General features: G+C 42.0%; 1 protein-coding gene across 4 annotated transcripts in view; it reads right to left on the reverse strand.

The window, feature by feature from the left end:
* GBF1 (golgi brefeldin A resistant guanine nucleotide exchange factor 1) overlaps nucleotides 1–21,396 on the reverse strand; it is a 118,456-nt gene extending 97,060 nt beyond the window's left edge. For all 4 annotated transcript variants that reach the window (XM_028098584.2, XM_028098582.2, XM_028098583.2 and 1 more), the window contains exons 1-3: nucleotides 21,161–21,396; nucleotides 8,301–8,406; nucleotides 6,001–6,067 (exon numbers count right to left, since the gene is read on the reverse strand). In XM_028098584.2, the coding sequence (XP_027954385.1) occupies nucleotides 6,001–6,067; nucleotides 8,301–8,396 (163 nt within the window). In that variant the 5' untranslated portion in view covers nucleotides 8,397–8,406; nucleotides 21,161–21,396. The remainder of the gene's footprint in view (nucleotides 1–6,000; nucleotides 6,068–8,300; nucleotides 8,407–21,160) is intronic.
* Between the last annotated feature and the right edge of the window lie 2,989 nt (nucleotides 21,397–24,385).

Consider the following 24,385-nt stretch of genomic DNA (forward strand, 5'->3'; position numbering starts at 1 on the left):
AACCACCGATGTCTTTCGGAATATCTAACTCTGGCGAGAACTGCTTTATATGAAAAAGCCAAATAAGCAAATATATAAGCTATAATTTTTGTTCATTTCTTTGGCTTGTTTGTTAGTAAGACATGAAAAGATGGCCATAGACTGCCCTCATTCACTATCAGCCATTCCATGCCTGATAGGGAACCATACGGCACAGAACAGAAGCTATAAAGGTTAGCCTTGGAATGGTCAGGTAGAGCCACTAGTCTTGTAAAACCAGTGGCTATGAGTTGGCTATACCATTATAGACCCAATTCCTAAGTGCCTAATCAAAATGCCTAGCACATAGCAGATATTCAACAAATATTGGTTAGAAGCAATTTAATAACCCAGACCCAGAAGGAATTCAAATCTTGGTGAACCCCAGCAAAAAAAGGTCCAAGAAGATAAAACAATTCCACAGTTAATACAGATGCCTATATTGGGCCTCAAGACCATCTTAGTCTTAAACTGAATATCCCCAATCCTCATAGGTCCTCAGAATTTTAATGACTAGAGTTAACTCTCCAAAGGCTCACTACCCACCCCACTGAACCCCCACCATCCCCAACACACACACCACTAAAAAGTCTCCCTCAAGCTCTGGCCCTAAGAGGTATTCCCTTAAGAGAAGATTCTGGCTGTGATACTTTTAGACTATTCCGCTCTCTCTGCTTTAAACCAAAAATTTCCTGGAAAAGAACCTCTTTGTAATGATCTAAGTTTAAAGACCAAGGACAAAGGCAGCCTAAAAATGGAGGCAAATGACCACAGTCAAACACCACAAATCACAACTGACTAGAGCCCTTTCCATGAAGCTATACTGGATGAGGGCACTAAGGCTTACAAGGACTTGTCTAGTTGGGGAACAAAGAGATCAAAGACCGTACACCATGTTGGCTAGGATTCTTCTAAACTGCTTATGTTCTTTTCTTCTTCTTCTTTTTTTTTTTAACTGCTTACTTTCTTCAGACCTAAAACCAGGAGCAGTACCAAGTATCCTGATATTTTCCTTTCCCTTTCAGCCCCCCATCCCATGCCACAGATCTTACCACCTGGTCTAGCAGTTAAGATTGAAGATAACTTCAGTATGCAAGAGTCCCCACAAGATCTCTAGAAGAATAAAAGGAAACATGTCTTTGGAATCCCAAACCATGGCAGGGTTTGGGAAGATGAAAGGGAGAAGCAGTGGTCCTTCTGCCCCTAAGGCCAAGACACCCCAGCCTGGCAGGCAGCACAGAGTTAACTACCCACCCGCTTTGAGAAGCACAAAGGTACATCACTGCAACATGCCTAACATTTACATTGCCTCTCTCTGCTCATTAAACAGGTTTTGGTTAAATAATGAACAAACTGTATTACAGACTCCGATGAGAATTCCAAAATTATAAATCAACTGGGAAAGCCCATAGGGGCAGACAGACAGGGAGGGGGGAGAAGGATAATATTGACTAATATAAAGGGCGCAGCTTGACAGTGGATATTCCTGCCACACCTGATCAAACACACTCCGTGGGGGGAGGGGAAAGAGAGCAAGAGAGGGGAGATGGGGCAAGACAGCCTGAAATTTGCATCCGGAAAAGATTAAAACGGATTCTTTGGGGATAGAGAAAATACATAATATATATTACTATAAATGCAAAACTGTACTAAAAGCTAACTCAAATGTCAAAGATTACAGCTTGAATAAATTTAAATATAAAAGCCATGTGCTTCTTGAGTTAATGAGAGAGACATAAAAGGACAAACTGGGCCAGGAGGCTGAAGAGAGCCTTATGCTGCCTTTGCTGGGTAATGGGTTCAGGGCACAGCAGCAGCTACAGAGGCTTCCCTCCATAGCTCTGAGACCTGAGGAAGAACTGGCGAATCCCATTACTCTTCCAGCCTACATTTGCTGTTTTTAAAAATTAAGATGTAATTCACATGCCATAAAATTTACCTTTTTAAAGTGTACAATTCAGTGTTTTAAAATATATTCACAAAGTTGTACAACCATGACCACTATCTAATTCCAGAATACTTTCATCACCCCATAAAGAAACCCTATACCCATTTGCAGTCACTCCCCAGACCCCCTCCCAGCCCCTGGTAACCACCACACATCTAATTTAACTTTTCAGAATAACCTCCTAAAAGGATTCCTAAGAGGGCTTAAAGACCAAATGAGGGGCAGCACTCAAGTCTCACTGGTGGTGAGCTAAGGTTTTATCCAAAATAGCAAAATGCAAACTTTGCTCTTAGGTACCCTGTATCTTCCAAGTGCAACTGTCACTTTAGATTTGATATTAGACTATTTTATTACTCTAAATGTTACAGAGCATGCAGTCATCATGCAATCTGGGCAAATACTAACTGCGAATGTAGTCCAGAAACATGTATCTGTGAGAATAACTGGTATGGAGTTAGCTAACCTTATTAGAGGTTATCCACAATGCTCAGATAATACTCCTGGAAGAGTAGGTAGTGCTTATCTACTTAAAAGATCCTCTACTGACAAGAAAAGAAAAAAAAAATCATTTTAGTTTAGACAAGAAAAGAAAAAAAGTCATTTTAGTTTACTGACAATGTCCAATGAACTACCCATTTCCAACAGTGATATTCCTAACCAACCAAGCCAGCAGATAGCCTAGAAAAAAGCAAATAGAAAGCCTTTTTATAAGAAGAGTCTAAGTCCAAGTCAGTTTCATGAGTTAAACTGAATGGAAGTCCTAGAATTCCTGCCATACCTCCTCCAGTCTAGGTGGGACACCATTCCCAGTCACACAGAGCAGGCAGTCCCTTCAGTTTCTCTTTCCAAGTTCAAAACCCTTTCCCAGCGTCCCACCATTAATGCATTAATAGGCTTCCAAGAAAGCAGTCCTCCTGACACTGCCAATCAGAAAAATCTGTTTGTCTCAGTAAAAGAAACAAGAAATTGGTCATGGACTACAGAGTCCAGGACCACAGGGGCAGCTGACCCATAAACTTCCTCCTGGAGGCCAGCACTTTGTGGGGGTCAGAACCAATCAGAAGACTATGAGATGGGGGCACCTGGGTGGCTCAGTCGTTAAGCATCTGCCTTCGGCTCAGGTCATGATCCCAGGGTCCTGGGATCGAGTCCTACATCGGGCCCCCTGCTCAGTGGGAAGCCTGCTTCTCCCTCTCCCACTACTCCCTGCTTGTGTTCCCTCTCTCGCTGTCTCTCTCTCTGTCAAAGAAATAAAATCTTAAAAAAAAAAAAAAAGACTATGAAATGTTCCATTTTGGGTCCACTCTGTCCTTTTTTCAGGCACGTAATATGTTAAAACCTAAAAACAATAAGCAACTTGGCAGACACCATTTCAACATCTGCCCTGGAAAATACTACCACCTTCTTGCTCCAGGAGAAAGCTTGGCAACACACAGCTATGTTCCTAGTACCGCTGACAGAACTGGCTCCTCAGCACATTCTGATTTTATTAGTTTCAAGCAGCAGATAATCTGAACTCCTGACTCAAAGATAAAGGAAAATTAAGCAGAAGACTCAACTCTGGCAGCTCTTAGATGGTCTAGAAACCCCAAGTATTGGACTGCACCACTCACCACAGATACGGTCTCTTGAGATATGTCAAGGATATGTCAGGATAGAGAAAACAAGTATGGGATATAGATTAGACGGCAAGAAGGAAATGTAGCTGTCAGGATAGCAGCACCATCTCAGCTCCTTAAGGTCTGCAGAGTGCCCAAAAGGCCTACAAGGCTACTCCAGTCTGATCTCAGCCATTTGGGGTATTTCCAACCACATACAACACAATATTGTGTATAAACTGTTTGTCAAATGTTTCCAAGTATACTAACATGTTTAATCCTCTTCACATCTCTTAAAAGATAGTACAGTTGACCCTTTAACAACCCATGGGTTTGGGCCACCAACCCCTCCTTGCAGTTGAAAATCCATGTATAACTTTTGACTCTTCAAAAACTTAATGTCTGTTAACCAGGAACCTTACTGATAACATAAGCAGTTAATTAATACATATTTTATATGTCAAATGTATTATATATTGTATTCTTATAATAAAGTAACTAGAGAAAAGAAAATGTTATTAAGAAAGTCATAAGCGGGGGCGCCTCGGTGGCTCAGATGGTCAGGCGTCTGCCTTCGGCTCAGGTCATGATCCCGGGGTCCTGGGATCGAGCCCCAAATCGGGTTCCCTGCTCGGTGGGGAGCCTGCTTCTCCCTCTGCCTCTCTCTCACTTTTATGAATAAATAAATAAAATATTTAAAGAAAAAAAAAAGTCACAAGCAGGGAGCCAGCTGGTGAAGTCAGTAGAGCATGCAACTCTTGCTCTTAAGGTTGTGAGTTCAAGCCCAACACTGGGTGTAGAGATTACTTGAAAATAAAATCTTAAAAAAAAAAAAAAGTTATAAGGAAGAGCAAATATATTTACAGTACTGTACTGTATATACTGAAAAAAATCCACATATAAGTGGACCTACAAGGTTCAAATCTGTATTATTCAAGGATCAACTGCATGCTGAACTTTGGCCACCAAAAAGAGTTGTAAATACCAACTCACTACATTTTCTTTCTCATTGGGATAGGTAGGCATATTTATCCATAAAGTTAACAAAAAAAAAAAATCTGTGCAAGTAGCCAACTTCCTAAAGCAGCCAAGTCACTTACAGTACAGGCCATAAAATAAGAGCATGCCACTTGGTTGCAGCTTTAACCCTGTTAACTGGCTAATAACCACTTCCTCTATATTTGATCTATGGCTAACATTTCCGATGTTTTTCAACTGAGCGAAATTGCTCCTCTAAAAAAAAACATGTAGAGAACGCTTAGATAACTTCAGCTCATGTCTAGGAAAGTAAAAAGGAGTTTTTCTCCAGATATCCTCCTACATTTCTCATGAAAGGAAAAAATGTGTTATTGCTTACTTAACTTGCGGAAACCTAAAAACTATTTCAATTGTTCCACTCCAGGAATATAAATTGCAAAAGCCCTTTATGGTTGACAGAGGAACACAGCTCTGAGGCTTTCCCTTCAATCTCTCTCCCCTTGAAAAACCCAAGGGTGTTGAGATTTGCCTACTCCTTTGACACATACATACACATAACGGGAGGCACTTCCTGCATACATTCTCTTCTAATTTCATAAACAGAAGCAATGCAGACCAGGGCACTAAACCAGGCCTGAATTCTAGTTTTGACTCCACCTCTTAGGATCAATGTGACGTCAACTAAATCATTTAAAATGTCTCTGGGCTTCAACTTCATTCATAAAAAGGGGACAATGTCTGTTATGCCTCCTTCACAGGATTGTGTAAAAGTTCAGTAAGGTAATAAACATGAAAGAGGCTTTGAAAATTCTAAACATATGAATATTACATAGTTATTATGATGAGTAAAAAAAGGGACAAATGATTTTGGGAACACATGATGACTGAAAGATCTATATGACACACAAATAAGGCCCTAAAAGTGACAACGACTTTCTATAAGAGAAGGGTTTTTGTTGCAAGTACTAAAAACTTGACTTGTAAAAAATATTAATAAAAACTTCACTTCTGCCACCAACTTCCTACCTCATGGCATGCGTGAAACAGAGAAAGAAAGTAGTTAAAACAAGACCAAAAATAACTTCATTATAACTCAATAAAGGGAGCTTTAATTGTATGAACATTGATTCCCCACTAAGGTGGGACATTGTACCAGGAACTCAAGGAAAAAGATCAACAATGCAGTAAACCAGGGGCAAACTATACCCATGAGCCAAACCTGGCTTGTACCGGTTTCTGAAAAAATTTTTATTTACCACTCATTCATGTAAGTATTATCTATGTCTGCTCTTGAGCTACAATGGCAGAATTGAGCAGCTGCACAGCTGCTATGGCCTGCAAAGCCTAAAATATTTACTATATAGTCCCTTACAGGAAAAGTTTTGTCTATCCCTACAATAAATCAAACACATGGTTTTTTACCAGTATAAATAATCCTACTTAGATGCGGGGACTTACCTGTTATATTGGTTAAAACCTCTTTTAGATGACTGAAACTATGCAGCAAAGGATCCCGTTCTTCATCCTATAGTACATAGGTTTAAAAAAAAGAGTCAGTATCAGACAAAGAGGAAAAAGGAAATAACAGATAGATCAAGGGCACCTTGAACCCAAGGATTAAGTTTCCCTTCTGAGGAAAAGAAAATTAGCCATAATTCAGTTTTCCAGTTCTTAATCTCCTATTTCATAAAGATACTCTGGGCTTACCTAAAATCGTAAATCCTGAAATACTTAATCTGCACTATAACCACAGCACTCAAGCTACCAGAGACTGCCAGGGCCTTTATGTGCTATGGTCTGAATGTGCATGTCCCTTCAAAACTTACATGTAAAAACCCTTATGTCCATGTGATGGTATACGAGGTAGAGCCTTTAAAAGGTGGGTGATTAGGGCCTTCAGAAAGTGGTGAGGGCTCTGCCCTCATGAATGGAACGAATACCCTTATAAAAGAGGTCCTAGAGAGCTCCCTCGCTCCTTCCATCACGTGAGGACAAGCCCCGACCCTGAAGGGGGCTCCTGCCCGACCATGCTGGCGTCCTGATCTTGGACTTCCAGGCTCCAGAACGGTGAGAAGTAAACGTCTCTTGTTTGTAGGCCACCTCATCTGTGGTGCTTTAGTATAGCATCCCAAAGGACTAAGAGAATGTATTATTCTATCTCTCCTCCTTCTTTATACTCATTATATAATCATACATACTCATTTCAAAGACATTGCTGATTCCACTCTCACTTCTAAACCATTTTTATTTTTTTAAGATTTTATTTTTGGGGCACCTGTCTGGCTCAGTTGGAGGAGCATGTGACTCTTGATCTCGGGGTTGTAGGTTCAAGCCATGTACTGGGTGTAGAGATTACTTAAAAATAAAATCTTGAGGCGCCTGGGTGGCTCAGTTGTTAGCGTCTGCCTTCGGCTCAGGTCATGATCCCAGGGTCCTGGGAGCAAGCCCCGCATTGGGCTCCCTGCTCAGCAGGAAACCTGCTCCCTCTCCCACGCCCCCAGCTTGTGTTCCCTCTCTTCGCTGTCAAATAAAAAATCTTTTAAAAAAATTAAAATAAAAAATAAGTAAAATCTTAAAAAAACAAAAAGTCTTGGGGCACCTGGGTAGCTCAGTCAGTTGAGCGTCTGCCTTCGGCTCAGGTCATGATCTCAGGGTCCTGGGATTGAGCTCCACATTGGGCTCCCTGCTCAGCAAGGAGTCTGCTTCCCCCTCTGCCCCTGACTTGTGCTTGCTTGCTCTTTCTCTCAAATAAAATAAATAAAATCTTAAAAAAAAAAAGGTCTCTGGGGCGGCTGTCTAGTTCAGTCAGTAAAGCATGGGACGCTTAATCTCACAGTTGTAAGTTTAAGCCCCACACTGGGTGTGGAGCCTACTAAAATAATAATAATAAAATAAGGTTTTATTTTTAAGTAATCTCTACACCCAGCGTGGGGCTCAAACTTCCAACCTCAAATGAGGCAGCCAGGCAGCCCTAAACAATCCATTTTTATAAATGAACATGAGAAATTTCCAAACACATGTACATATATTCACTGAGTTGGAAATGTCTAAACTTGTTTTTACAATTGTGCCAAATATTGTTTTATACAACTGTGCAAAAAATATCCTTGAACATACATAGGCAACAAAGAAAGACAGCTTTACAACAGGTAAATTTCTTACTCATCTGATTGGCAAGATATGGTCTGCTCTATATACTCCCAAGGAGTACCACCACCAAGCCACACTGCATGTATCAATTTGATAGCGAATTATAGTCCTAGGGAATCTAAAGTTAAGGCATATTTAAGAGGTCCCAAGTGCTACCTTCAGTTGTCCACAAAAATAGCTAGAAGAATAGTATCATCTTCGGGTCCCAGAGGTAAAAAAGGCAGCCTATAAATTTGACAGTAGCTGGAATAAAACAGAAGGGTCCTTGATAGGGGTGCCTGGGTGGATCAGTCAGCTAAGCAACCAACTCCTAGTTTCAGCTCAGGTCATGATCTTAGGGTCATGATCCCAGGGTCATGAGATTAAGCCCCACATCAAGCTCCCCACTTAATGGGGAGTCTGCTTCCCCCTCTCTCTCTTCCTCTGCCCCTCCTCCCACTTGTGCACTCTCTCTCAAATAAATAAATCTTTAAAAAAAATAAAAGTGTCCTTGATACCAAGAACAATTCTACTACTCTCATTATTACAGAGAAATTGATTACTGTTTTAACCATGCATCAGATCCCTTACAACTCAGTGACTAAGCTATCTGCCCATTCCCCACTTACCAGTGGAGTATGAGTGCTCCATCGGGCATTTCGTTTGATTGCCCCAACCACAATGTTAATCTCCCCTTGAATGATGTAAATATTTTTATCCACCATCCTGGTAAACCTACCAAAACAGTTAAAAGTTAGTTAATATTTAGTTACTCAGAGCATACCCATGTTTAAATCAGTACCTGATAAGGTCAGAATTATGATTTAACTTCTCAGTACCATGATTTCCCACCACTAATAACAGAATGGGATGAAGTCCATCTTATGTTATGAATCCAGCTACCCGGCTCTCCTAGAGGTCTCCAGAATTTCAAGATACAATTCAAAAAGTATCAATCCAGAAAATTTCTCAAAAGCACCTCAACAATCTCTAGCAAGCGTGTCAAATTCTTCAAAGTCAACTGTCCCCAAAATCTCTCCTGTGAGGATTTTAGATTCGCAGATACATCTGTGTCACTAGTTTGTTAAAGATATATTTCAGATCTTTCCTTTGTTCTTCTTTATTCCCTCAATAAAGTAACAGTGAAAGTTTTAAGTTAAAAGAAAAGAATGAAGGCTGTTAGAAAAATAGCCTTGGTTTGGAACCACAGTTACAATGTCAACTTATAGACTACATCCATTCTACCAAGTCAGCTCCAGAAAACCGGGCAGTGGCAGTGATACCACCTTTAAAAAGTTCTGAAAGGTCAAGTTCACTTGCTTAGAGCAGGAACTCTCTAATAAGATAGATTGAAAAGTAGACTCATTTTAAAGCTCCTTCTGTATGAAATCTCTGAAGTGAAGCTAAAATACTACTTCAGTACTTTAAGTGTTCCCAACTGAATTATCACAGGATTTTCTTTGCTGCCTAGAACAGCACTTAGAAAAGATATTTAATTCTCTTCCCAGGTGAAAATATAAAGAAACAGAATATCTTCTTGGCATAGAGAAAACCCTAAGTACATGTAAAACCACTTTCCACTTTCCATTATTTAGAAACCCTCCTCACAAGGACAAAATTTTATTTATTTATTTATTTATTTTAAAGATTTTATTTATTTATTTGAGAGAGAGAGAATGAGAGAGAGAGAGCATGAGGGGGGTAGGGTCAGAGGGAGAAGCAGACTCCCTGCTGAGCAGGGAGCCCGATGTGGGACTCGATCCCGGGGCTCCAGGATCATGACCTGAGCCGAAGGCAGTCGCTTAACCTACTGAGCCACCCAGGCGCCCAAGGACAAAATTTTAAAAAGCAGAAAGGGAAAGGGTGACGGAGGCATATAGTTAGACAAACATTTAGATCAGGTTCCAGGAAAGTTAAAACAGTAAGGTTATCAGGGTAAGGGAAGAAAGAATTCCACAAATATTACTTATTAAGCACCTATTATGCAAACAGCATCTTTCAAAGTTCTAAGGATACAAAGCAAGTAAGACATGGATAGAGGTCTCAGATATATGGAATTTAAAAAAAAAAAGGAACTGTAGTATAGAACTCTATGTTACCATTTATGTAAAAACCAACCAACCCACCCACCCTACATAATATACTAGATTTATTTTTGAAAATATGCACTATTTAACATATAGTACAATATAAAAAGCAATAGAATAGCCAGGATCCAGATTAAGAATAATACAACTGACTCCCCCATGTACTTTAGAATGCAGTTCTTCTATCAGGGCCAAAACCCCAATCTTGGATGATGTATGTATTAAGAATAATACAACTGAAGTCTTTGCGTATTCTCCCTAATCATATCCTCCTTTCACCCATAGGTCTCACTATTCTAAATCTGATGTTTATTAAACTTTTATGTTGCTTCATACTTTTATGTCATTGATAAATATTTTTAAATAACAGTATTATTCTGCATATTTTTTACTTTATGTAACCAATATAATATTGCATGTATTTTTCTGCAATTTGACCTTTTCCCTTGAAACATTATGTTTGTGAGTCATCCATGTTGCTAAGTGTATTTAATATATTTTGTCCAGGTAATATATACCTAATGTAAAACAGAGAATAAAAGGTCTGGGCAGGGGCGCCTGGGTGGCTCAGTTGGTTGGGTGTCTGACTCTTGATTTTGGCTCAGGTCATGGTCTCTGGGTGAGATCGGCCCACGTCCAGCTCCACATTCAGTGGGGAGTCTGCTTGAGATTCTTTCCCTCTGCCCCCACCACCACAAACACTCCCACCCCCGTTCATTGTGCCCAAACTCTCTCTTGCCCAAATAAATAAATCTTAAAAAAAAAAAAAATGGGGGCACCTGGGTGGCTCACTTGTTAACCATCTGCCTTCAGCTCAGGTCATGATTCCAGGGTCCTGGGTCAAGCCCTGCATTGGGCTCCCTCCTCAGCCGGAAGCCTGCTTCTCCCTCTCCCACTCCCCCTACTTGTGTTCCCTCTCTCGCTGTCTCTCTCTGTCAAATAAATAAAATCTTAAAAAAAAAAAAATGTCTGGGCAGATGTACCCCAAACTCAACAACCATAGTTATCTCTCGAGATGATATTGTGAAATCAGGGTATAATCAGAGGACACTTTAGCCTTACCTATAATCTTTTAATTTTTTTACAAGGAGACTATATTACTATACCATCAATATAATTTAAAATCAATAATGATGAAAAAGATGAAATGTAATTTCTGCCCATGAGGCATTTACAGAGTTTAATGGGATCTAAAAGAAAATGAGCCAGAGATATATAGAAAAAAATACACCCTTCCAGTAGGACCATTTGCATATTTTGCATAAGACAGGGCCCCCAGAAAGCAAGAAGTATGAAAACCATTATAATAAAGGGAAAAAGGACAGGAACAAATTTTGTCCAGGACCATAATACCTCCTTCAAATCCACAAGAGAATCCAACATAACAAAACATTGATTTTAATGACAATTTAAAGAAACAACTAGGTTAACGAAAGAAAGAAAAGAAACAACTAGGTTAGTCCCAGAAGACTTATCTGCTTTCCAAATGCCCTAGGCACACATGTTCTCTCCTGACAAGATTCAACAATGAGAACATAACAAGAATGAGGAGGAAGAGAACCAAGAAACAGAAGATGAACAAATTCAAAAATAATTCAAAGTATCAGAAGGGAAAAGATAAAATCTCTAGTATCGTTCCATCCTTAAATTATTTAGGCAAGATGAATATGCTCTATATCTCTGGAAGGATTTTGAAGAAATGGCTAACAGAGGTTGCCTCCAGAGAAAGGAAGTGGGGAACCGGGATGAGAGGAAGACATACTTTTCTCTGTATATTCTTTTGTACCTCTTGAATTTTGTGTCACACCTATATATTACCTATTGCCTATTTTTAAATTAGAATAGCGAAGGGGCGCCTGGGTGGCTCAGTCAGTTGAGCCACCAACTCTTAGCTTCCGCTTGGGTCATGATCTCATGGGTGGTGGGATCCAGCAGAAGTCAGGGCTCCCCACTTAGTGGGGGGTCTGCCTGAAGATTCTCTCCCTCTGCCCCTGCCCCCATTCGCACTTGTGCACACGCTCTCAAATAAATAAATCTTTTTTTTTTAAAGATTTTATTTATTTATTTGACAGAGAAAGAGACAGCGAGAGAGGGAACACAAGCAGGGGGAGTGGGAGAGGGAGAAGCAGGCTTCCCGCTGAGCAGGGAGCCCAATGTGGGGCTCGATCCCAGGACCCTGGGATCATGACCTGAGCTGAAGGCAGACACTTAACAACTGAGCCACCCAGGCGCCCCTCAAATAAATAAATCTTTTAAAAAATAATTAAAGGGACACCTGGGTGGCTTAGTCATTAAGTGTCTGCCTTTGGCTCAGGTCATGATCCCAGAGTCCTAGGATCAAGTCCTGAGTCGGGCTCCCTGCTCAGTAGGGAACCTGCTTCTCCCTCTGCCTGCCACTCCCCCTGCTTGTGCTCTCTCTGACAAATAAAAAAACAAAGTATTTAAAATAAATAAATAAATAATAAAATAATTAAAAAATAAAATAATTTTTAAAAAATAAATTAGAAGAGTGAAGAGTAGTTGTATTATTCCACATGTAAATGATTAAGAGCAGCCATCAAAGTTAATTAGCTAACATTTACTTCAGCCAATCAGACATTACCTAACACATGCTAAGCAAAATACTAGGCACAGCATACAGAATTGTCACTACCTACCCACAAGGAATTCGTAATTTAGTAGATTAGATAAAATATATATACACACACACACAAACCCATATATATCTCCGATGTATGAGTAATACAGTGTCACAGTAGTGGAACAAAGAAAATTATTTCTGGCAGAGGGCTCTGGAAAGGCAACTGAAAAGACAGGATTTGGTGGGGGTTTTTTTTAGATTTATTTTTTTATTTGAGAGAGAGCATGAGAAAGTGAGCAGGGGGACGGGCAGAGGGAGAGGGAGAGAAGCCGACTCCTCACTGAGCATGAAGCCTGACAACACGGGGCTTGATCTCAGGAATCTAAGACCATGACCTGAGCTGAAATCAAGAGCCAGATGCTTAACTGAGCCACCCAGGTGCCACCAGACCAGATTCAAACAGTCAAAAATATAAGGAAAGAATAGTAAGGGTAAAGGCTCATAGGTAGGAAAATTCAGTAGGTATTTAGGGGATCATGATTATTCCAAACTTGCTGGAACATTATTCCTAGGGGAATAATAGGAGGTAAAGCTAGAACAGCAAGTGTGGGGTGTATCATGGAGGGCCTTCAATATACAGTTATTATTCAGTATGTATACTGAATACCTACCATTATAAAAAATATTTTGGGAGCGCCTGGGTGGCACAGTCGGTTAAGTGTCAGACTCTTGATTTCACCTGGAGTCATGATCTCAGGGTTGTGAGATCTAGCCCTGTGTCAGGCTCTGCACTCACATGGAGTCTACTTGTCCTTCTCCCTCTGCTCTTCACCCCGCTTGTGGTCTCTCTCGATCTCTAAAATAAATAAATAAAATATTTTAAAAAATATTTTGGAAGGCCTGTAAAGGGGCACTATAAAATAAGAATATTTAATTTCTCTTTCAAAGAACTAAGAGAATGAGAGAAAATACCCATACTGAAAATAACACAGCAACAGGTAAACAACAACACTATGCTACAAATTGCCAAAAAAAAAAGTGCCAATTATTAATTAGTAAATTAAAGGATATACTGGCTATTTGGAAGGCTTCCCGGAGAAAATAAATTTTGAACTGGGATTCCAACTGAAGTAATCAACCTAACATTTGATCAAAATTTATTAAGCACCAAAAGCTAAGAACTTTCTAAGACAGTGAAGATCTAAGCAAAAAATCACTGTCTTAAGCTCCATTTCTTACTAAAAAAGAAACAACTAGAGAATGAAGAGGAATTATTTTCAAGGACCATACAGAGTTCCTTAATCTGCCAGGCCTCTGAGCACTTGTCTCCTCACAGAAGGATTCTCCCAAGGGAATCTGCCCTTCAGCTTCAAATGGGAAGCTCAGATGAAGCACCTGCTACCTAGTAGGCGAAAGCCTAGAACCCCTTGTCACAAGGTCACAAAGTGGGGCATCTGGGTGGCTCAGTCGGTTAAGCGTCTGCCTTCGGCTCAAGTCATGATCCCAGGGCCCTGGGATCAAGTCCCCCATCGGGCTCCCTGCTCATCAAGGAATCTGCTTCTCCCTCTCTCTCTACCCCTCCCCCCGCTCGTGCCCTCTTTCTCTAATAAATAAAATCTTCAAAAAAATCAAATTAAAAAAATAAAGCATTCATTTCTAAAACAAAAACAAGGTCACAAAGGCCTGCAGAGACCTCATATAAGTATGGTAGAAAAGAATTTAAGATCTATCTTGTATCAGAAATAACAGGAGAAGGAACAACCAAATAAGCAGCAACTAACATCCCCAGCCAGATAGCCACTGGCCTAGAGACTCTAAGCCACATATACCCTTTGAAAGTACTGTCTGTTTAAAGCTGAGTCTATAGCATTCCCTTGGTGCTCTGTGGCATCCCAGTTACTCACCCCAAGAGGATCCAAAGAGAAGGAGTCACTCTATCAACTAGCAACTCCCTCTAGATCTAAACAAAAGCAGGAGAAATGGAAACAATAAATTGGATCCTTACTTCATGGAATTAAAAAAAAATCTATTTCAAATGAATTAAAGACTTAAATGTGAAAAAGGAAACTTGAAAACTTTTAGAATATATAAGAATATTTTTATAATCTCAGCACAGAAGAGAAGCACCTAAACAGGAAACAAAAAACACAACTGGTTTAAAAAACTGGTAAATTAAACCATGTTAAAATTAAAGACATTTGTTCAAAAAACAGCATGAAAAAGAGAGAGAAGATAGGTCACAAACTGGGAGAAAATATCTGTATATCTTACACATGTAACTAATAAAGAAGCAATATCCATAAAATAAAATGTTACAGGGGCACCTGGGTGGCTCAGTCATTAAGTGTCTGCCTTTGGCTTGAGTCATGATCCCGGGGTCCTGGGATCGAGCCCCGCATCGGGCTCCCTGCTCAGCAGGAAGCCTGCTTCTCCCTCTCCTACTCCCCCTGCTTGTGTTCCCTCTCTCACTGCCTCTCTCTGTCAAATAAATAAATAAAATCTTTAAAAAATAAATAAAATAAAATAATAAAATGCTACGAAACTGTAAGAATAGACATATAAACCCTCCCCCAAACTGGCAAGAGACATGAATAGGCATTTCACAGAATAAGGAAATACAAACAGCAAATAAATATGTGAAAACATTATTAGCTCCATTAATAATCAAGAAAATTGTAAAATAAGTTTATGAGATACCATTTTACAGCACAAAAATAGCACAAAAATTTTAATCTGACCAAATTAGGAGTTGGTAAAAATGCAGAGCAAGTGGCTGGTGAGTATGTAAATTGATACAACTCATCTGGATTACAATTTGGCATCATTTTGCAAAACTGAAGAACTTCATATCCTATATCTCAGCAATTCCACTGCTAAGACTATACCCCAGAGAAACGCACAAAAAAATTTAGAATAGTGGCCATGGGGAAGGGGTTTGTGACTAACAGAGAAGGATATACAAGCGGCCCTCGTTTTGGTGATATTTTGTTTTTTAAGCTGGGTAGGGGACACTGATGCCCCATATATGCTATACATATTCTCTATGTATGAAATAGACCATCAAAAGTTCCTTCTTTTTATTTTTTTATTTTTTTTAAATGTTTTATTTATTTATTCATGAAAGTCAGGCGGACAGAGAAGCAGAGGCAGAGGGAGAAGCAGGCTCCCCACCTAGCAGGGAGCCCGATGCGGGACTCGATCCCCGGACCCTGGGATCATGACCTGAGCCGAAGGCAGACGCTTAACCATCTGAGCCACCCAGGCGCCCCAAGACCATGATTTTAAAAAGAAGGAACTTTTGGGGCACCTGGGTGGCTCAGTTGGTTAAGCGTCTGCCTTCGGCTCAGGTCATGATCCCAGGGTCCGGGGATCGAGTCCCGCATCGGGCTCCCTGCTAGGTGGGGAGCCTGCTTCTCCCTCTGCCTCTCTCTCTCTCTCTCTCTCTCATGAATAAATAAATAAAATCTTTAAAACATAATAATAAATAAATAAAATCATGGTCTTGGGCGCCTGGGTGGCTCAGTTGGTTAAGCAACTGCCTTCGGCTCAGGTCATGATCCTGGAGTCCCAGGATCAAGTCCCGCATAGGGCTCCCTGCTCAGCAGGGAGTCTGCTTCTCCCTCTGACCCTCCCCCCTCTCATGTGCTCTCTCTCTCTCTCATTCTCTCTCTCAAATAAATAAAATCTTTAAAAAAATAAAATAAAAATAAAATAAAAACATGGTCTTTGTTGTCTGCCTTTGCACTTACTGTTCCTTTTCTGTTTTGAATATTTTTTTCTCACTCTTGTCCACCTGGTAAACCCTTACTCATTCCATCCAAAAGTCAATGAGAAAGTCAGAATACCACAGTGGTTACAAGAACAAGCTTCAGAAACAAAACAGTCCTGACTGTTACCACCTTTATGATCTTAGCCAAGTTTCTTAGCCTTTTTGAACCCCAGTTTACAATTCTCCATTGCAAAATGAAGATAGTGCCTCATCTGTTTGTTGTGAGGCCTATATAAGACTGTAAAGCACCTAGCATGGTACCAGCACTATTTAAACCCTCCAAAAATTAGTTGTTATTACAATGCCTGCTCTGTGAGATCTTCCCTAGCTAACCCACTCCCCCAGAGAGTATTAGTAGTCCTTTTTGTCATCCCATTCACTGTACATAGCTCTAAAGAACTTATACTCATTTATAATTATTCATTTAGTCTGTGTCTCCCGTGAGTCTATAGGTATCTCAGGAAGACACCATGATTTATTCACCTTTTTATCCCCAATGCCTGTAAGATAAATGATAAATACTGAAGGAGCAAATGAACAAATGGATGAACTAACATCAAAGACTGACTCTTCAATATAGTGCAGCTCACATCCAGCTCTTGTAAGAACAATGACTTCATAGAAGACAAGGACTCTAAGCCAGGCAGGCAAACCTTCTTTCTGCATCCCATATTTGTTTCTCTATCAGAGTTACCAATTCCACACAGGCTACTCTAAACACAAAAAGAACCCACATTACCCACCAGTCTATTTTCTTATCTATTTTCCTGAAGTCTCTTCATGTGCTATATGCATGTTCACATTTCTTCTCAGAAATATGTAATTCTTGGGGCTCCTGGGTGGCTCAGTTGGTTAAGCGACTGCCTTCGGCTCAGGTCATGATCCTGGAGTCCCGGGATCGAGTCCCGCATCGGGCTCCCTGCTCAGCAGGGAGTCTGCTTCTCCCTCTGACCCTCTTCCCTCTCATGCTCTCTATCTCTCATTCTCTCTCTCTCTCAAATAAATAAATAAAATCTTAAAAAAAAAAAAAAAAGAAATATGTAATTCTTGGGTGCCTGGATGGCTCAGTCAGTTAAGCGTCTGCCTTCAGCTCAGGTTCTGATCTCTGGGTCCTGGGATGGAGCCCCAAGTCGGGCTCCCTGCCCAGTGGGTAGTCTGCTTCTCCCTCTCCCTTTGTCCTCCCGACTCGTGTCTGTGTGTGTGTGTTTTCTCTCTCGCTCTCTAATAAATAAAATCTAAAAAAAAAAAAAAAGTTGTCCTTATCCAATAAGAAATTAGATTCTCCAAAGGCCAAGCCTGTTTGTCTGCTTCATGGTGCTTTGGTGTCTAATACAGAGCTGTGCAAAGCAAGAAAATGGATGGGCTTTCTGAGAGGGCAGAAGCTAAATGACCCTCGACTGGCCCTTCCAAGGTTTATCTTCACTCTATCTCTCAAATGTTCCAGAGAAGCACTAAAGATGCAGCTTGTAAGATTCCCAGAGCTAGGGGCGCCTGGGTGGCTCAGTCGTTAAGCGTCTGCCTTCGGCTCAGGTCATGATCCCAGGGTCCTGGGATTGAGCCTCGCATCGGGCTCCCTGCTCTGTGGGAAGCCTACTTCTCCCTCTCCCACTCCCCGTGCTTGTGTTCCCTCTCTCACTGTCTCTCTCTGTCAAATAAATAAATAAAATCTTTAAAAAACAACACCACCAAAAAAGATTCCCAGAGCTAGCCAAGGAATATAACACAGTTTTGTGCTAATAAAGCACAGAGAGTGACCAAGAATTACTGAATTAGTAAATAACTTACTGGCTAAAGAAATTTACCCAAAGGGTGGAGGTAAGTGAAAGTCAAACTAGAAAGAGTTGGTGCCCTGACAGGTCACGAATGGAAAATCCTCCCAAACCCAATAATCAGGCAACCAGTGTACCTCAGCTCTGCCATGACACCTCCTCCCTCTATGGAGATTCTGAGTCTATCCCAAGGTGATATGCAAGGTGAGCCACTAAGATATGTCCAAAGATGTCATTTCTACCAGCCTGGAGATGAAAAATGAAACAATGCTTCTCTCTCTCACTCATCTTTTAACCATTCACAGCACCCAAAGTGACAATAAGGGTGACAGTTCACAGAGTAGGACAAAGATAAAAAGTTAGCCTGTGTGATTATATAAGGCGAACTGCAATGATTAAGTCTCATAAGGCATGCCTGTCTTATCTATCAGGGGTCATCATCCACCCATGATGGATAGAATCCAAACCACAGACATATTTGTTCTATCTGGAAAAGGTTTTTAAAGACTTTAACCAGTTGCCAAGAGTTTAAAACACAACGATCTGAATTTCAAGTTTCTCCTGAAAAACAGGAAGACTGGTCATACTGTGCCCACATGCCAGTACACAACAGTCCCTACTACATCCTAATACATTCATACCTGGCTTACTTCCCTCATTTACATTACCTGCCTGATACTCAGGCATTTAAGCTTGTAATCCTTGGTTTATGTGATGGCAACAAATCGTTACTTCCATAATCACTCTCACTATGACTGGGGCTCCAAATCAACAGACTGCTCTATTATGTTTTCATTTAATTAAACAACTGCTGTTGAACATACTGAATATAGAAAAAGAACAATAAAAGCTAAACAGCTGCCAATTATATTTACACAAGCCTTTTCAGCCTCATGGTAAAACAAACCTCCCCTTCTCCCTTCAACTCAACTTCACCATTACCCCAACAGCAGAATCATTCTAATCAGTCACACTGAACCACAGGGACAGACTGTGATCAATCAACATAAGTGGCAAACAAAGACGAGGATGATCCTTCCAGAGAGTACTGTATAAATACAGTGTGTCTCCTTAAAAGCAGGAGCTGCATCTTTTGCCTCTCCAGCTGCCCTCACTAGCCAGTCTAAGTACCCTATCAATGAAGTTATTATCTAAAAGTGGCAGTCATCATGCATTCTGGAACATGAAATAGTAGTGGAACTCTGAGAACTATGAGTTCAATTGGGATTGGTGCCCGGCTACTCATGAGGAGAGGTGTCTACAACCTGAGCTCCTACGGAGCCAATAAGCATCACTGTCAAGATTAGAAGACACTGTCTACAGCCACCTCTGAAATATAGCTCAAATTCAAGTCTTGAAGGAAGAACAAATTTTCTTTTCTTTTTTTTTAATTGAAGTATGGTTGACATACAAAAGAACAAATTTTCTGATTTGGGGTGAGGGTTGGGGGTAAAAAACTATTCCTACCTAGAAAATGACTTTTTGGTAAAGAAAGGGGAAATCTTTGAGGCCTGAGTCACCTCCAGGCCCAACTGAAAAGATGCTGGATTGGTCACACTATCTACTCAAAGACTAGACTGCCTATTATGCAAAGCCTATCAACTCAACAGAGCACAACACAGCACATCAACCCAGGTGAGCAAGGCAGGTTCTTCAAACCTGGCTATGTCATTTCATAAGCCACTTTCTATTTTTTTGTAGAAATTCTGCAACTTAGATCAGCAAGTTAAAATATAAACTTGTTTCCTGGACCATTTCCCTCCCACTTATTTAAAATTGATAAATACAAACAATGCTATCCCCCACCAACATACACACATACACACACACACACAATTTCAGGAGGGCAGATGGCATTAGGTAAGAAGAAACTGAGTTTAGTCAGTCACTCCTATACATTTTTCCTTCTAACACGATGAGGGTTTGATCCTCCTTGTTAGTACCTCACCTTACAAAGTCCTGACTGCCAAGGCCAGAATTAGGCCACAAGTCAGGATCACATACTACAACTAATCCTAGGTACAGATAACACTTTTTGAGTGTCCATTACTTTCTGAAAGGCATTAGGTTGATACTTATAGCTCATGCTCTAGGTAGGCCATTGCACATATATGCTACTGCTTTTAAGAAGTGGGTAAATTAAACAGAGCAATCCCAAAACAGACCTATTTGTCTCCTCCACAGGGCCCAGAGAAGTGCCTTATATACCTGAATTAAAGGCATAAAAATTTCTATGTAGTGCATTAAAAAACACTATTTACACTATTCCTCATTTCTGAAGGCACTCTGGAGACTTTTACAGTTTTACTATACAGCAATTTATCAAAGGTTACCACAGTGCCATAAACTACTCTGGAGTTATGCTCCATCATTCACTCTGCTGCCCGGACCCTACCACTTTTAAATTAGCTGAACATCTTTCATGAGCCTTTTTACCCACTAAAAATAATAGGCCAACTACCAAACTTCACCAATACTCAAATCCCTCTCTGTTCTCGGCCAAATATGTCATAATAGAGTGGCTCCCTTGTGATTAAACATCTCTTTAGGCCAAATGACGAGAGCACCTTGGGGGGAAATGCCAACCAAAATACACACCAGAAGAGAATATCTGTAAAAGATTGTGTAAAGGAAGGAACAGTCTCAGAAGATAAGTCCAGTGTTTACATACAGACCCAGACTGGCAGTTGAGCTGCCCCAGAAGTGGAAAGTCTTCTCTTAGCCCAGGTCTTCATAAGACTGGCCTCAATCCTTCCACACCTCTTCTCACTCACTACCTGAGTCTAGGTTGCACTAGTTCATCATCCAGTATTAATGAAGCAGTTCAGCTGTATTAAGGAGGCAGTCACACAGAAGTGGACGCTGTACAGGATCTGCAGAGATTCTAATTTCTAAGGTCTAAAAATCAACCCTAAAAAGTAGATACAATGTTCTTTAGGTTTGCTTTCAGCTTTTGAGTACTGGGCTCTTTGGGATACAGAAAGCTCTAGAAGAGGGGAGCTGAAGGCCAGGTGAAGCCTGGGAACACAGGAAGAAAGATTCCGGCACCCGAAAGGGATCAGAAGTCAGAGCTGAAGTCGCCCCTCCGGCCGCAAGGGCCTGACCTTTGCCCCTGCATGCCTCCCAGTTCTCTCCCACAACAATCTCTTCCTGTTTTATTATTGCCCCTGCGTTCTTAACCCACCCGGCTCGTCCAACTTAAGGGCCCACCTCCCCTCATTCCCTATGGCGATGTCAGGGCGGCCTTCACGACACTGGAACTCTAAGAAGAGACTTCGCTGACCTGTCAGCGGATCCAAAATGGCGGGGCCTAGTCCCAGGACCCGCAGCCGCTGTTCATGTCCAGCCCGGGCCCCGAAGACGTCTTTAACCGACTCTCCCGGCTCTGGTGGCAGATGGGAGAAGGGAAGGAGCCCGTTTCCTGGAAGTTGAGGCCGAAGTCAGGGACCGCACAGTCGGCCAGGAAGACTCGGCCGGAACGGGCGGTGGAGCCGGCTACCTTCCCTGTCAGCTCACTGACGTGGTAACTAGCCTCAGTCTAGCCCGCTGCCTGGTAACTGCGCGAGCCCTGGCGCGCAGAGCCAATCATAGCTTTGTATCATGAGAAGTGGCATTCCAGCTACCCAATAGAAAAAGGAAATTCGCTTCGGGGGGCAGGTACAGCCTAAGAAGGCGAGATTACAAGGGAAAGAAAAGGGTAGGTAGGGGACAACCAACGAATAAGGGTACTCTCTGAATGACAGCCATAAAAGCCAATAAAAATGGAGAAGTTGTGCTGGGCGGTTAGAGAGGTGGAGTTAGGTAGAGTTCGGTTGCAGTGCGCGGTTTAGCAGTGGCTGCTGGGCATTATGGGGAGGAAAGTTACGATTTGCTGGTAAGGGGGCGGGGTCCGCTTTGAGAACCTGAGCGGGCGACCCTACTCTCCTGCGCATCCCCGGCCACCACCTATCAAAGTCATCTAGGCCAATATCTTGCCCCTTGAGGGCTCACTTCCTTTCGAGGCAGCTCTGGGTTCTTTCCGTCCTAGGACCAGTCCTTCAGTCTATTCCATCCTCCCCTCCCCCACCCTCCCGTCTGCCTGCCGTTTGGCTTCTCATACACCTGTCTGTCCCATCCCAACTGTTTCTGTGTCTTGTGCCCATTCCTATCATTCAGAAACAGAGAAAATGGGAGGAGGCAGGAATCTTGGATATCTAATTCAGGTCTCAATTTGCAGAGCAGGAAACCGAGTCCCAGTGTGGAAAGATGGCCCCCACGTTCACATAGCTAGTTAATGGCAGAGCAGGCAGAGCAGAAAGACAAACCCAGGTGTCCTCACCCTCAGTCCAGCTCTCCTTTTCACTGCCTCTCACTACCTCTTATGCCTTAGTCTATCAGGCTGTGACTCCCAACTCTGCTCCTCATACTAAGCCTTGGATGCTCCTTACCTACCTGGAAAAAGGCTAATCAGGGGGTTAGTCAGCATCACCAGTGACAGGAAACTGAAGCTTTTTCCTATTTGCCTTGGAAATGCTAAAAGGCTGAAGAGCTAGATGCCCACCCCAATCTTCACTTTTCTACCCCCAGCTGCCTCTCCCCTTGCAAGAGATGATAGAGGTTGCCAGGATAGTTAGAATTACCGAGCAGTGAGAGTGTGGGGGAAGAAGATAGGAGGGTTTTCTCCTTGCTGATTGAATGGTGGAATTCTCAGCCTATCTGCCGGGATAGAGCCCAGGGTTACAGGCAGACCTGAAGAGACTGCTGAGGGAGTGGAAAAAGATACCAACTTTCTCCCCATTTCTTCCCATTTATGGATGCCCCAAATCCAGAGAACCTCATACCTAACCTGTAGGAATGTGGGAATGCTCTAGATTCCTCTAATTTGAAGAATCCATAAGACTGAACATCAGACCTGAAGAACTCCTCAACACCTCCCTGCACCTGCACATTGGGCTCCTGAACTCTGGGTCCAGATTGAGGATCTTTCAACCAAAAAGACTCAGAGGAAGAAGATAAAACCACCTTAGCACATCTTTCCACAGTACATCTGAACCATTTCCACTTTCATTTGAAAACTGGGATTTGGTCTTCTGGGCCTGTCTCAGATTGAGAGGTCCTGGATAGCCAACTGGAAAATCCTAAGTGGACCAAAACTCCCTGTCTTCCTCATCTCCGCTCTCATATACCCCCCAAAATGAATCAACCTAAAAGCTGAATGGTTGGGGCGCCTGGCTGGCTCTATCAATGGAGCATGTAACTCTAGATCTCAGGGTTATGAGTTCGAGCCCCACATTAGACATAGAGATTACTTAAAAATAAAATCTTTTGGGACACCTGGGTGGCTCGGTCGTTAAGCGTCTGCCTTTGGCTCAGGTCATGATCCCAGGGTCCTGGGATTGAGTCCCGCATCGGACTCCTTGCTCAGCAGGGAGCCTGCTTCTCCCTCCCCCTGCTTGTATGCTCTCGCTCTTGCTCTCTCTCTCTCAATCTTGGACAAATAAATAAAAATAAAAATCTTTAAAAATAAACAAATAAATAAAATCTTGTAAAAAATTTTAAAAAGCATGAATGGGATTATGTTAGAGATGAGGAGGAGAAAGATGAACATGCCCATCATCTTACCAGGCAGAACATCTCCCTCAGATTTCAGTACTGAGTCCTACATTATGCCTAGGAATAGAAATATGAGGAAGACACGGTACTTGCCCTGCTCAATCTTAGCATAATAGAGGACATCGCATAAGCTGATCTCTTCAGTATAGTGGGTGGGATAACAGAGGGTATGTGTAAGAGGGTTGTGGCAGCAAGAAGCTAGACATCTGGCTATCTTGGAAGTTCAGGGAAAGTTTCTCAGAGAAAATGAAACCTGATTGGAGCTGAGGAAAATGAGTAGGAGTTGGCAAGATGAAGACTGGAAGTATGTTACTGTCAGAAGAAAGGCCAGAGATGTGCAGGAAACCACTCAGAGACTGGAGATTAAGACAGGGTTAGGTCCAGGCAGCTCTTCTGCCCCTGGGTCCTGTTCCTGTGCTTTAACAAACAAACAAAAAGAGAAGACAGGGTCAGGTGCTGAAAGTCTTGTATGCCAGGCTAGGGGGGTTAGCCTTTATCTTGACAATTAGGAGCCATTGCAGGGTTTTAAGCAGAGACATGACTGGTCAGATTTCCTTTAGGATCACTTAGGGCCCTCAGGGTCACCCAAGCTACCCAGCCTGACTCCACATGTTCCCTGGGACATCTGTCCTGTTGCTTGCAACTCCCTAGCTAGCAAGTACCAAGGCCACACCTCTCCCACAGGACTGAACCTAGATGCTAGTCCTCTCAAGGCTGGGAGAGCAGAGCCTGGGCAAGCCAAGGGCGCAGACTAGCAGACGAACCACCCAGGCCTGAGTGCCCCAGCCTGAGTACTGACAGAGAGAGCTTCCTTTAATTCTGAGGGGTAGGCAGGAGTAGGAGGGGTGATAAGTTACTCGTCCAAGGTCACTTGGTGATGGTGGCAGGGTTAAAATGTTGGTGGCAGGGTTAGAAT

The sequence above is a fragment of the Eumetopias jubatus genome, unplaced genomic scaffold (assembly GCF_037043125.1).
Source record: "Eumetopias jubatus isolate StellerSeaLion01/CBP00866 unplaced genomic scaffold, mEumJub1_p1.0 scaffold_17, whole genome shotgun sequence".
NCBI classification, from domain to species: domain Eukaryota; kingdom Metazoa; phylum Chordata; class Mammalia; order Carnivora; family Otariidae; genus Eumetopias; species Eumetopias jubatus.